General features: G+C 45.3%; 1 protein-coding gene across 10 annotated transcripts in view; it reads left to right on the top strand.

Annotated features, from left to right (window-relative positions):
• Positions 1-12,627, top strand: part of LOC110493206 (plasma membrane calcium-transporting ATPase 1) — a 162,759-nt gene that overhangs the window by 90,535 nt on the left and 59,597 nt on the right. For 8 of the 10 annotated variants that reach the window (XM_036950054.1, XM_036950060.1, XM_036950055.1 and 5 more), the window contains 8 exons: positions 1,387-1,512; positions 3,714-3,749; positions 6,648-6,830; positions 9,037-9,251; positions 9,430-9,672; positions 10,169-10,303; positions 10,530-10,639; positions 10,771-11,008. In XM_036950054.1, the coding sequence (XP_036805949.1) occupies positions 1,387-1,512; positions 3,714-3,749; positions 6,648-6,830; positions 9,037-9,251; positions 9,430-9,672; positions 10,169-10,303; positions 10,530-10,639; positions 10,771-11,008 (1,286 nt within the window). The remainder of the gene's footprint in view (positions 1-1,386; positions 1,513-3,713; positions 3,750-6,647; positions 6,831-9,036; positions 9,252-9,429; positions 9,673-10,168; positions 10,304-10,529; positions 10,640-10,770; positions 11,009-12,627) is intronic. The other 2 variants (XM_036950057.1, XM_036950058.1) reach the window with 1 other exon arrangement.

Genomic DNA, 12,627 nt, shown 5'->3' with positions numbered 1-12,627 from the left:
GTTGGTGCGGTATGCAAATTGGAGTGGGTCTAGGGTTTCTGGGATAATGGTGTTGTTATCCATGACCAGCCTTTCAAAGCATTTAATGGCTACAGACGTGAGTGCTACGGGTCCGTAGTCATTTAGTCAGGTTACCTTGGTGTTCTTGGGCACAAGAACAATGGTGGTCTGCTTGAAACATGTTGGTATTACAGACTCGGACAAGGAAAGGTTGAAAATGTCAGTGAAGACACTTGCCAGTTTGTCGCGCGTGCTCGGGGTACACGTCCTGGTAATCCGTCTACGGCCTTGTGAATGTTGACCTGTTTAAAGGTCTTACTCACATTGGCTGCGGAGAGCGTGATCACACTGTTGTCGGAACAACTGATGCTGTCATGCATGTTTCAGTGTTACTTGCCTCTATTTAGCTCGTCTGGTAGGCTCGTGTCAACGGGCAGCTCTTGGCTGTGCTTCCCTTTGTAGTCTGTAATAGTTTGCAAGCCCTGCCACATCCGACGAGCGTCGGAGCTGGTGTAGTATGATTCGATCTTAGTCCTGTATTGACACTTTGCTTGTTTGATCGTTCTTCTGAGGGCATAGTGGGATTTCTTATAAGCTTCCGGGTTAAAGTCCCACTCCTTGAAAGCGGCAGCTCTACCCTGTAGATCAGTGTGAATGTTGCCGGTAATCCATGGCTTCTGGTCGGGGTAGAAACGAACAGTCACTGTGGGGACGACGTCCTCGATGCACTTATTGATAAAGCCAGTGACTGATGTGGTGTACTCCTTAATGCCATCGGAAGAATCCCGGAACATATTCCAGTCAGGAACTTTGTCTTTAAAAGGGGTAATATGCAGTTGCTACATCCATTTTGCCCCTTTAAAGATAGAGTCCGCAATTCAAACTATCCAAGCTTTCATCCCGCTTCTGTTTTTGTAAAAAGCTGTGGGATGGGCCTAAATTTTTTTTGGTCATAGGACTGACCATCCATGATATACCAATTATAGTTTTAAGCATATTTTTATGCTATGCAAATTGTGTTCACATTTACGTTGTTTACAAACATTGGTCTAAAACAACCTTGTACTTTGTGTTCTGATGGGGTACAACAGTTGAAATAAGCTCATGAGGCATTTACGCATAAGTTATAGTCTTCAGGAATCAATGGGTATATATCACTCATTTAGAAGTCCAACAATTGGTGTAGCAACCAAGGATTCTAGCTTGAATGATAACATGAAGCGTGAGATGTAGTATATGGAGACTGAAAATGGAGGACACAATGGAGTAACATACAGTACAGTCATTCATACGTACAGTATACTGTAGCACAGTCATGACCTTTCTGTTTATGTGCTAGTATTCTCTCTTTCTATTTCTCTTTCCTTCCTTCCCTCCCTCCTCCAGGCACCCATGTGATGGAGGGATCAGGCCGAATGGTGGTGTCTGCGGTGGGTCTCAACTCCCAGACTGGAATCATCTTCACTCTGCTGGGGGCGGGAGACAGCGACGAGGAAAAGAAGATCAAGAAAGGTGAGAGATAAACTGGGAACAATTGACGACAACACATGTCGCCACGGTCACAGTTCACAGAGAGTCAGTGACTTGCTTTTTACAAGTGGTCTCCTTCCTCTGCGTTTCTTTTCCGCCGAGCTCTCTCTGTCTTTCTACATGAGTTCTCGGATTGCTGGTTCCCCGAGGTAAGATTCTGGTGCGAGGTTGAGTAACTACACAGTCTGCTGAACTCTAGAATGTTGTAGCGAAGAATGGGACGGCCATGATAGACACTGTACTATGGAGGCCAGCGGTTCCGTTCTGAATGCTCAGTGTCATCGACTTCGCTGTCCTACCCTTCTTTAATCGAATCCTTTGGTGTTAGATTTTACTTCCAAGCCGATGCCCTTTCTAGACCACTCCTTCCCAGAAGGGGTTCTGTTCGTGGGTGGTAATTTTATTCTCCACTCCTTCATCCCCCCCCTTTCGTATCTGTTCTAACTACACTGGAACGCCATTGTCAGAACCCTGTACTTAACCTACTTAAATCTATGACGTCACAGGCGCTGAAGTGAGAAGAGCTAAAGCGGGGACATCACTGTATGTGTTCAACATCTGTCATGCAGCTACCTCTCAAGGGACTTGACGTGGGGAAGCTTGTGGATAGATATGATCACGTTAAACAACAAAGGCCTCCCAGTACATTCGATCTGTGTATCTATCAATATGGCCTCTAATAAGCGTGTGTTCCGTACTAACACTTTGCCACGTCTTCTTTTCTGTTTGGTAAGAGTTTTTTGCTAAGATTTCAGTTCTTCAGGCATTCATTCTAAAGGGGCTGAATGTGCCTGCTCAGAGGAGGGAGCTGCAAGGCAACAACTCATTCCAATTGGCATCTCATGGCATCACAGAATTAGACTGTGATTTCAATTGTTCATGAAACCGCAGAGCGCCACCATCATGATCTTAATGTTATGGGTTTATAAGAAAGTAGATCAGAGCAAGTACATGCTAGATACAGACACACACAGGCACACACACACACACTGGCTGCAACACAGGCACACACACTAGATGTTGAAATGGCTGTCTTCCTCTGAGACAGGTGTGTACAGCGAGGATGGAAACAGAAAGAGTGCTGTGTCACCTCCACTCCACACACATAAACTCACCTCCCATGCGTTCACTCATGCACACACACTTCCCCTTCATGCTCACACACACACACACATGTTCAAAGACACTGACACACACTTCTCCATCTGCATGAAATCTCACACACACACACACACACACACACACACACACACACACACACACACACACACACCTCTGCCAGAGACACATACTGATACAGTTACTCATAGAGTAGATGAGGGGCCAGAGACTTCAGGGCATTTTATTGACAACTGTTACACACGCGCGCACAACTAATCTCCACATACACCCCCCCCCCTTCAGCGCTACACACATCTTGAACTGACATACACCCCCCCCCCGATTCTTCACCACCACTCTCAGGCAGAAGGAGAAAAAACCTGCGGCAATGCAGCCTCTTCGTCTGTCTGACATCAATCTGAAATGACTGCTTCCCTGAATGTCAAGACCGAGGCATGTGTGAATGGATGGGATGTGTGTGTCTGTGTGTGTGTGTGTGTGTGTGTGTGTGTGTGTGTATGTCTGTGTGTGTGTGTGTGTGTGTTTCTGTATGTGTTTCTGTGTGTGTGTGTTTCTGTATGTGTTTCTGTGTGTGTGTGTTTCTGTGTGTGTGTGTGTTTCTGTGTGTGTGTGTGTTTCTGTGTGTGTGTGTGTTTCTGTGTGTTTCTGTGTGTGTTTCTGTGTGTTTCTGTGTGTGTTTCTGTGTGTGTGTTTCTGTGTGTGTGTTTCTGTGTGTGTGTTTCTGTGTGTGTATGTCTGTGTGTGTATGTCTGTGTGCGTGTATATGCATGTGTTTTTATAAACTTACTGCCGTTAGTTACACATGTATTGACTGAAACAGACAAGAGCCCAGTGAAACCAGTCATCAGTAACTGACCTGCTGTCTATGGGTGGATGCTCTACTTTATACTCTACAGCCTTAAACCAACTAGTGCTCTCTCTCCTCTGATGGCCCGTTCCAGCCCCCAACACACGTGAATTTCTATTGTTTTGATCTTCTGTTCTGTTTGGCTTTATGATTTTTTTATTTCCTTTTAAGCCATGTTGTCAGCATTCCGCACTCTCTCTCTCTGTCTGAACAGGTAAAAAACAAGGACCCCCCGAAAATCGCAACAAAGGTAACCCCTCCATCCCTCCCTCCCCCCTCCATTCAGCAGCAGTCTGGGAGTCTCGTGTCCGTCTCACTCTGTCTCTCTCACTCTCGCTTCCCTCCACCTGCTGAAAAGGGGAGGTTCTTCTCGTCTCGCTTTACCTGTGAAAGGATGCAACTCTCACCTGCCACTGGTACACAGAGAAAAGTGGGGTAGGCCGTCAATGCCACCGTAGCAGACCCAATCAATCACTAAGCTAGCTATGGTTAGCATTCAGCATTACTGTTATTGACTACAGTTATATCATTCAGAGCTATTTAACTCCAGTAGATTTTTAACCCTTATAGAGCTAAATGGGTTTAGCTTTATCTCACTCACAGAGCTGCAAAGGGATTAGTTCTAGAAGTTTCACCATCCTCACATGCTATGTTGAGATTGAAAAGATACATTCCACATATATTTTCATCTCAACAAATAAAGGTTTAATTAAAGTACTTTAAAAAAAATGTGTGTGTGTGTGTCAGATGTGGAGAGGTCAGATACATTAAACAAAGGACCCGGGTGTTGTAGCTCTTCCCGGCTTTCCTGGCCTGGACGGGTCCACCCTCCCACCCTCTGTGGCGTGTTATTCAGAACTCATCCAAGCTTTGTCCCTACCCCCCGCCTCCCCCCTCACACACCATACCGTCCCCCAGCCACCTAGGGCCCGAGCATCTGCTACTTACACCTCCCCAGCCCTCCTGCCCTCTCTTTCCCCTCGCCCTTGGACTTTATCACTAGTGAACAGATTCTCTCCTTTCTAGCATGGAGAAGTATTGCTGGAGCAGGAGAAGGTTACATTAATTGGGACATTCACTTCTGCATTCACTTCACAACATATCATATTCTGAAAATGTCTACATACTTATTTTAATTGCAGTGAACCCAGTGTAGCTTTATGGACGCCAAGTCATCTCTGGCTCTTCAGAGGTAATGGAATGGGAGTCGTAGGACCCCTGATACCATGCTCCACATACATATCATGAATCTGGGAATTTGGCAATAGTGATTGGGCTTAGTGTAAAAGAGAAGGGGTCTTAATAGAATTCTAATAGAATAGTAGAATATCTAACACTAGTCTCTAGGGGTTAAGGAGACAGCATTAGCTCTGGGAAGTGGCTCAGTGTGGGAATTGCACCCTGACAGTATCAATTGGCTGTGGATTGTTGTCTGGTCTGTTTCTCTATTGTTTCTCTTTTCTTTAATTTCTCTCACTGTTGCCTCTTTCCAGGATGTTGCTCAGGACCTCATGCTGTCTCGTACTCTCTTATCACTGTTTTACCTCTCTTTCTGTCTCTCTCTCTCTCCCTCTCTTTCGCAAAAAAAAACTACCTCTGGAGATTTGCAGCCTCCTCTTCTACCTCTTCTTACTACCCTCCTTCTCTTCTTTTTTTGTGGTGGTTGTATCGCTCTGCTTGTTTTTTTGGGGTATCTTTTTGCAGTTTGTCGGTTCCTTTGTTTGTTGACATGTTTTTTTTTTCTTTTTTTCGTGACACACACTCGCCCCCCTTCTTCGTCGTGGTGCGTGGTCCGTGCTGCGTTTGTAAGTGCTGTGCGTGAGTCAGTCCGTCCGTCTGCCAGTCCAGTCAGTGTGTGGCTGTGTTTATTCTGGTCTGTTCTAATGGGTTTTGTGTTGAGACTGGTGGCCTGTTCTGCTCAGCACAGGGGGACTCATGCAAAGTCCTATTATCTAGGCAATAACAACATAAGTAGACGGTACAAAATGATCCTGCTAGATTGTGAATGTACTGCTTTTGTGTGAACTGACTAGTGTTGAGTGTTGCATGTGCCACAAATGGAATGCAATAAGGCACTGATTACCATAGAATACCATAGAATCTCTATTCATCCATTACTTTATCACCTTTATTATACTCACCCTTAGATATTGTGGATTATTTCTACTGTAAAATAGATAGTGAATTGTTGCAGTGCCAGGTTGTTGGCAGAATAAAGATGAAACACCCGAGATCACAATGCTCCCAGAGAACAAACAGAGCAAATCTAAGCTGTTGAAGTGGTGAAATGCAAATCTCATATTTGCGTATGTAAAACATGACTGAGCTCTGTAGCAGAGATGGAAAATGTTAAGTTGACAATCCCCCGACAATGAACCATTGTAAAATGTACAACCTGTATCTCTTGTTCTGACTCTATTCTCTGTTTTATATGAATGCTGTAAAAATGTCTCCATAGACTCTGGGACAAGTTGTATATCGTTAAATTGCTGCTTTAAATCCGTTTTGTATCATTAAATCCTTTTATCTCAAGCATTTCCTGCTGAATTCTGTGCTATGTGTTTACTCTTTCCAATACCTTCTTTCTTAATGTTTAATTTATGCATAAGAGTACTTAAACAATCAGTCGATTTTAATTTTTTGGAATCCCGATTTTTATTTACTGAAGAATACATCACATTGCTGAACTTTCCATCAACCTGACAGGTAACAACACATAATAACATCAGTGTTGATCACCTTAAGGGATTTGTTCTGGTTAAAGAGATCTAAGTGATCCACAGCTGAGTTGTTTCAGTGGATCACTGTTCAGGACCGGAGTCTGGTGGTTTGGTGACTGACTGTGTCTGTCTCTCTTTCAACCGTAACTGAACCACAACCTCTCTGTCTCTCTGCCCTTCACCCCAACCCCTCCTTGATCCCCTTACTGTTGCTGCTCCTCTCCCCGACCCAACAAAACCTCACCACCGATCATCTTCATCCTCATATCACTATCTTAACCCCCCCCCCCCCCAAACCTTCCCCACACCACTACTAAATGCTTCCCTCCGCTCAACCTCCCACTCCACCTCCCTCTATCCCACTTCCCTTTACCCCCTCCCTCTATCCCACCCATCCCTCTTCCCCATCCCGTTACCCTATCCAATAGCTAAGACCCAGGACGGCATTGCCCTGGAGATCCAGCCCCTGAAGAGTGACGAGGCGGTTGAGTCTGAGGAGAAGGAGCCTGAGGTGGAGGTGAAACGGGTGAAGAAGGTTCAGGTCAACAAGAAGGAGAAGTCTGTGCTGCAGGGTAAACTCACCAAACTGGCCGTGCAGATCGGGAAGGCAGGTGAGGACCGAGGCGGAGATACACACTTACACGGACACACACACAGGTGGACATAAAACGATATACGTTATAGCCGTATTCTAAAATGTTTTATTTTTATTTTTTTTCATCTTTCAATCTACACACAATACCCCATAATGACAAAGCAAAAACTGTTTTTTTTAGAAAGCCTTGTGACTTCTTGGATACGACGCAGCAAGCTTGGCACACCTGTATTTGGGGAGTTTCTCCTATTCTTCTCTGCAGATCCTCTCAAGATCTGTCAGGTTGGATGGGGAGCGTCGCTGCACAGCTATTTTCAGGTCTCTCCAGAGATGTTCAATGCGGGCTCTGGCTGGGCCACTCATAAACATTCAGAGACTTGTCCTGATGCCACTCCTGCATTGTATTGCCTGTATGTTTAGGGTTCGCCCCAGTCTGAGTTCCTGAGCACTCTGGAGCAGGTGGCTTTCATCAAGGATCTCTCTGTACTTTGCTCTGTTCATCTTTCCCTCAATCCTGACTAGTCTTCTAGTCCCTGCTGCTGAAAAACATCCCCACAGCATGATGCTGCCACCACCATGCTTCACCGTAGGGATGGTGCCAGGTGACGCTTGGCATTCAGGCAAAAATAGTTCAATCTTGGTTCAATCAGAGTAGAGAATCTTGTTTCTCATGGTCTGAGAGTCCTTTAGGTGCCTTTTGGCAAAATCCAAGCAGGCTGTTATGTGCTTTTTACTGAAGAGTGGCTTCCATCTAGCCACTCTACCATCAAGGGTTGCAGAGATGGTTGTCCTTCTGGAAAGTTATCCCATCTCCCCAAAGGAACTCTGGAGCTCTGTCAGAGTGACCATCGGGTTCTTGATTACATCCCTGACCAAGGCCCTTCTCCCCCCGATGGCTCAGTTTGGCCGGGCGGCCAGCTCCAGGAAGAGTCTTGGTGGTTCCAAACTTCTTCCATTTAAGAATGATGGAGTCCACTGTGTTCTTGGGCACCTTCAATGCTGCAGACATGTTTTGGTACCCTTCCCTAGATCTGTGCCTCGACACAATCGTGTCTCGGAGCTCTACGGACAATTCCTTCGACCTCATGGCTTGGTATATGCTCTGATATGCTCTGTCAACTGTGGGACCTTTTATATAGACAGGTGTGTGCCTTTCCAAATTATGTCCAATCAATTGAATTTACCACAAGTGGACTCCAATCAAGATGTAGAAACATCTCAAGGATGATCAATGGAAACAGGAGGCACTTGAGCTCAATAAGTCTCATAGCAAAGGGTCTGAATAATTCTGTAAATAAGGTATTTATTTTATTTTTTGCAAAAAAAAATGAAAACCCCTTTTTGCTTTGTCATTATGGGGTATTGTGTGTAGATTGATGACGACACTAGTGCTGCACGGTATACCAAACGTCTGTACTCTTTCGATACTAGAACATAGGAAACGGTTCGGTATTAGAATTTTTGTTACTTACTGTACTTCTGTCAAATGTCTCACTCCATCTACTGAGAGCAAAGAACAGCATAGAGAAAGTAAAGTATTCACACCCCTTGACTTTTTTTTTCACATTTTGTTGTTTTACAGCCTGAATTTTAAATTGATTAAATTTAGCTTTTTTTGGTCACTGGCCTACACACAATATCCCATAATATCCAAGTGGAATAATGTTTAAACATTTTAACAAATTAATTTAAAAAACAAAGCTGAACACCCGTTTGTTATGGCAAGCCTAAATAAATTCAGAAGTAAAAATGTGCTTATTAACAACACAGTTTTTCATCTATAGCCCCATGTAATCACACAAAGCTCAATAACTCAATGCATGTGCACACTCCTATTGAATATGCATTCACCTGTATTGCTACATCTTGATTGGCCCAGTTTATCAACCGAGATTTACCATTGAAATAAATGATTACCGTCATATTGTTGTGTAATTAGATTGATTGTATGCATGTAATGATATTGAACTCAAAAGATCTGTCTGGAAGTGCCATTCTGTGACTTTGGCTAATGCGCCTTTTTTTTGTTTTGCCGTAATATCGTTTTGGTATCTGATATTGTGACGGAAAAACCATAGAGAGACACACACAGAGACAGACCATGCAGATTGGGAAGGCAGTGAAGGTCTTAAAAACGTTAGGACACACGTCATCGTTCTTATATTCCTTCTCCTGGATTTGACAGCAGGATTGCAACTGTCTACTTCGTTTCCTATGCCCAGGTCTGATCATGTCAGCTGTGACGGTGATCATTCTCATCCTGTACTTCGTGATTGACACGTTCGGGGTGCAGGGTCGCCCATGGCTGAAGGAGTGTACCCCCATCTATATCCAGTACTTTGTCAAGTTCTTCATCATCGGAGTCACTGTTCTGGTGGTGGCTGTGCCTGAGGGGCTGCCCCTAGCTGTCACCATCTCTCTGGCCTACTCTGTCAAGGTACACACAGAGAGACACACAGTGTGAGCGCACACACACACACACACTCAATGCTGGTAGTGGCAGTGCCAGAGGGGCTGCCGCTAGCTGTCACCACCTCCCAGACTTACTCTGTCAGATACACACACACACACACACACAGCTCTAACCTCTACTGTCTGTCTTGTCCCCTGTGTAGAAAATGATGAAGGACAATAACCTGGTGCGTCACCTGGATGCATGCGAGACCATGGGGAACGCTACCACCATCTGCTCCGACAAGACAGGCACCCTCACCATGAACCGTATGACCGTGGTGCAGGCCTACTTGGGAGACACACACTACAAGAAAGTACCGGAACCTGACGTCATCAAACCATTCACTCTGGAAGTCATGGTCAACAGCATCGCCATCAACTCAGCCTATACTACTAAGATTCTGGTAAGAGAGAGACCCACACACACACACACAGACACACAGACACACATGAAGCACACTCTAATATCGTCCCAGTCTTCAGTAATGGTCCATAATGGCATTTCAGAAAAATGTATGCTGCCTTCCATCCATTCATTCATCAGCCCATCAACACCATTTCAGATAATCACACAGGATGGAAGACACAGGCTTGAAATAGCCCTTAGGGAGTAGCCCTCACTCACCTTCGGCTCGTTCCTTGGAGCGTAGCACCCCGACATATGGCTCACCACCCTACCTCTACACAGTGTGTGCACATCCATACGAAAGCATAGTGTCTTCTTCTCTAGTGCATATCTACATGGTTGCTTTTACACTCTATATGATGCATGTCTCAATGTCCCTTTTGCTGTATGTCTTCATGAAATATACATGTTGGTAGGATACGGCATGTTGGTAGGATACGGTATGTTGGTAGGATACGGTATGTAGGTTATATGTAACGTTTTTGTTGCTCCAGTCCCCAGAGAAGGAGGGAGGTCTGCCCCGCCACGTCGGCAACAAGACAGAGTGCTCCCTATTGGGCTTCGTGCTGGAGCTGAAGAGAGACTACCAGCCAATCAGGGACGAGATTCCCGAAGAGAGTCTATACAAGGTGTGTAGCTGCTTCAAAATGTATCCATAACGTTAATGGTGCAATCTGTAACTTGTCTATCTAATGCATGTATATGTGTGTTTTGTTCCCGGTGGCCCCAAGACAAAATGTTCAAATAACCTACTACCCATTATTCTTACAGAGCTTACTTATACTTATACACAAGCTACTGTACTATAATAATATAGAGTAATATGATAGTTATAACTGATTGGTGTGTTTCAAGGTGTACACCTTCAACTCGTCCCGTAAGAGCATGAGCACGGTGCTGAAGAACACAGACGGTAGTGGCTTCCGCATGTACAGCAAGGGAGCTTCCGAGATCGTCCTACGCAAGTACGGAAGGGAGGGAGATTGGTCTTGTCTTTTCCCTGATGAACGGATACACAGAGATAGATAAAAAGAAAGATGGCGTTGATCATCTGCGATGTGATGCGTTAAACATCTCTTCCCCCTTCCCTCTCTAGATGTTCTCATATCCTGAACACGAACGGGGAGCCACGTATCTTCAAGCCTAAGGACCGTGACGAGATGGTGAAGAACGTGATTGAGCCCATGGCCTGTGACGGTCTGAGGACAATCTGTGTGGCCTACAGGGACTTCCCTGCCGAGGCAGGAGAACCAGACTGGGACAACGAGGGCGACATCCTTGATGAGCTCACCTGCATCTGTGTGGTCGGCATCGAGGATCCCGTCAGACACGAGGTGGGACACAGAAAGACACATTCTGCATGAACAAAACACACTGGTGGACACCCTCAGCCTGATCAGAAAGCGATTGGGATTTTTGTAGTTGATCCCTTCAGAGCTGAGGTTGGATATGGCTGGACACTGCTTAGATTAGCTGTGTAGGGTGTTGACTGGAGGTTGTGTGGAGGTTGTCCCCAGTATCAGAGTTTAGACATGAAACCCAATGTACGGGGGCTATATTTTCAGCTGGCGTTAAGGCGGGGCAAGTCTTGTAATGAATTGTAATGTACTACCTTATTGATTCATTTAATCAGAATTATTTGGATTTGTAGCTTTAAAAAAAAAAACTTGTCAATTTCGCCATGTGTAAACTGTCGCTCTGGCATTTTCTGCATTGCTTGAGGCATCACTACAGCCCCGGGTTCGATCCCAGGCTGCGTCACAGCCGGCCGTGACCGGGAGACCCATGAGACATACACGACATGAAAAAAATATGAGGTCACCTGCTCACCGAACATCTTATTCCAAAATCATGGTCATTAAAATTAGAGTTTTTCCCCCTTTGCTGCCTAACTTGCCTAGTTAAATAAAGGTTAAATATATATATATATATAACCTTAAGAACAAATTCTTATTTTCAATGACGGCCTTGGAACAGTGGGTTAACTGCCTTCTTCATAGGCAGAATGACAGATTTTGAACTTGCTAGCTCAGGGATTCAATCTTGCAACCTTTCGGTTACTAGTCCAACGCTCTAACCACTAGGCTACCTGCCGCACCGCACATGACCAAAAGTATGTTGGGACCTGCTCGTCGAACATCTCATTGCAAAATCATGGGTATTAATATGGAGTTGGTCTCCCCTTTGCTGCTATAATAGCCTCCATTTTCTGGGCAGGCTTCCACTAGATGTTGGAACATTGCTGCGGGGATTTGCTTCCATTCAGCCACAAGAGCATTAGTGAGGTTGGGCATTGATGTCGGGCACTGATGTTAGGCCTGGCTCTCAGTTGGCGTTCCAATCAATCCCAAAGGTGTTCGATGTGGTTGAGGTAGGGGCTCTGCGAAGGCCAGTCAAGTCCTTCCACACCGATGTCGACAAACCATTTCTGTATGTACCTCGCTTTGTGCATGTGGGCATTGTCATGCTGAAACAGGAAAGAGATGTTGCCAAAGTTGGAGGCACAGAATCGTCTAGATTAATTGTATACTGTCGCTAAGGAGCCTGAATCATGAAAAATAGCCCCAGACCATTATTCCTCATCCACCAAACTTTACAGTTGGCACTGCATTAGGACAGGTAGCGTTCTCCTGGCATCCACCAAACCCAGATTCGTCCTTTGGACTGCCAGATGGTAAAGCGTGATTCATCACTCCAGAGAACGCATTTCCACTGCTCCAGAGTCCAATGGCGGCGAGCTTTACACCACTCCAGCATTGCACATAGTGATCTTAGGCTTGTGTGGGGCTGCTCTGCCATGGAAACTCATTTCATGAAGCTCCCGACGAACAGGTCTTCTGCTGACATTGCTTCCAGAGGCAGTTTGGAACTCGGTAGCTAGTGTTGCAACCGAGGACAGATGATTTTTTGCTACGCACTTCAGCACTCGGTGGTCCCATTCTATGAGCTTTTG

This window comes from Oncorhynchus mykiss, chromosome 17 (genome assembly GCF_013265735.2).
Source record: "Oncorhynchus mykiss isolate Arlee chromosome 17, USDA_OmykA_1.1, whole genome shotgun sequence".
Taxonomy (NCBI): Eukaryota; Metazoa; Chordata; class Actinopteri; order Salmoniformes; family Salmonidae; genus Oncorhynchus; species Oncorhynchus mykiss.
Note: the sequence above shows the minus strand (reverse complement) of the source record. Positions and strands in the feature narration are given on the sequence as shown.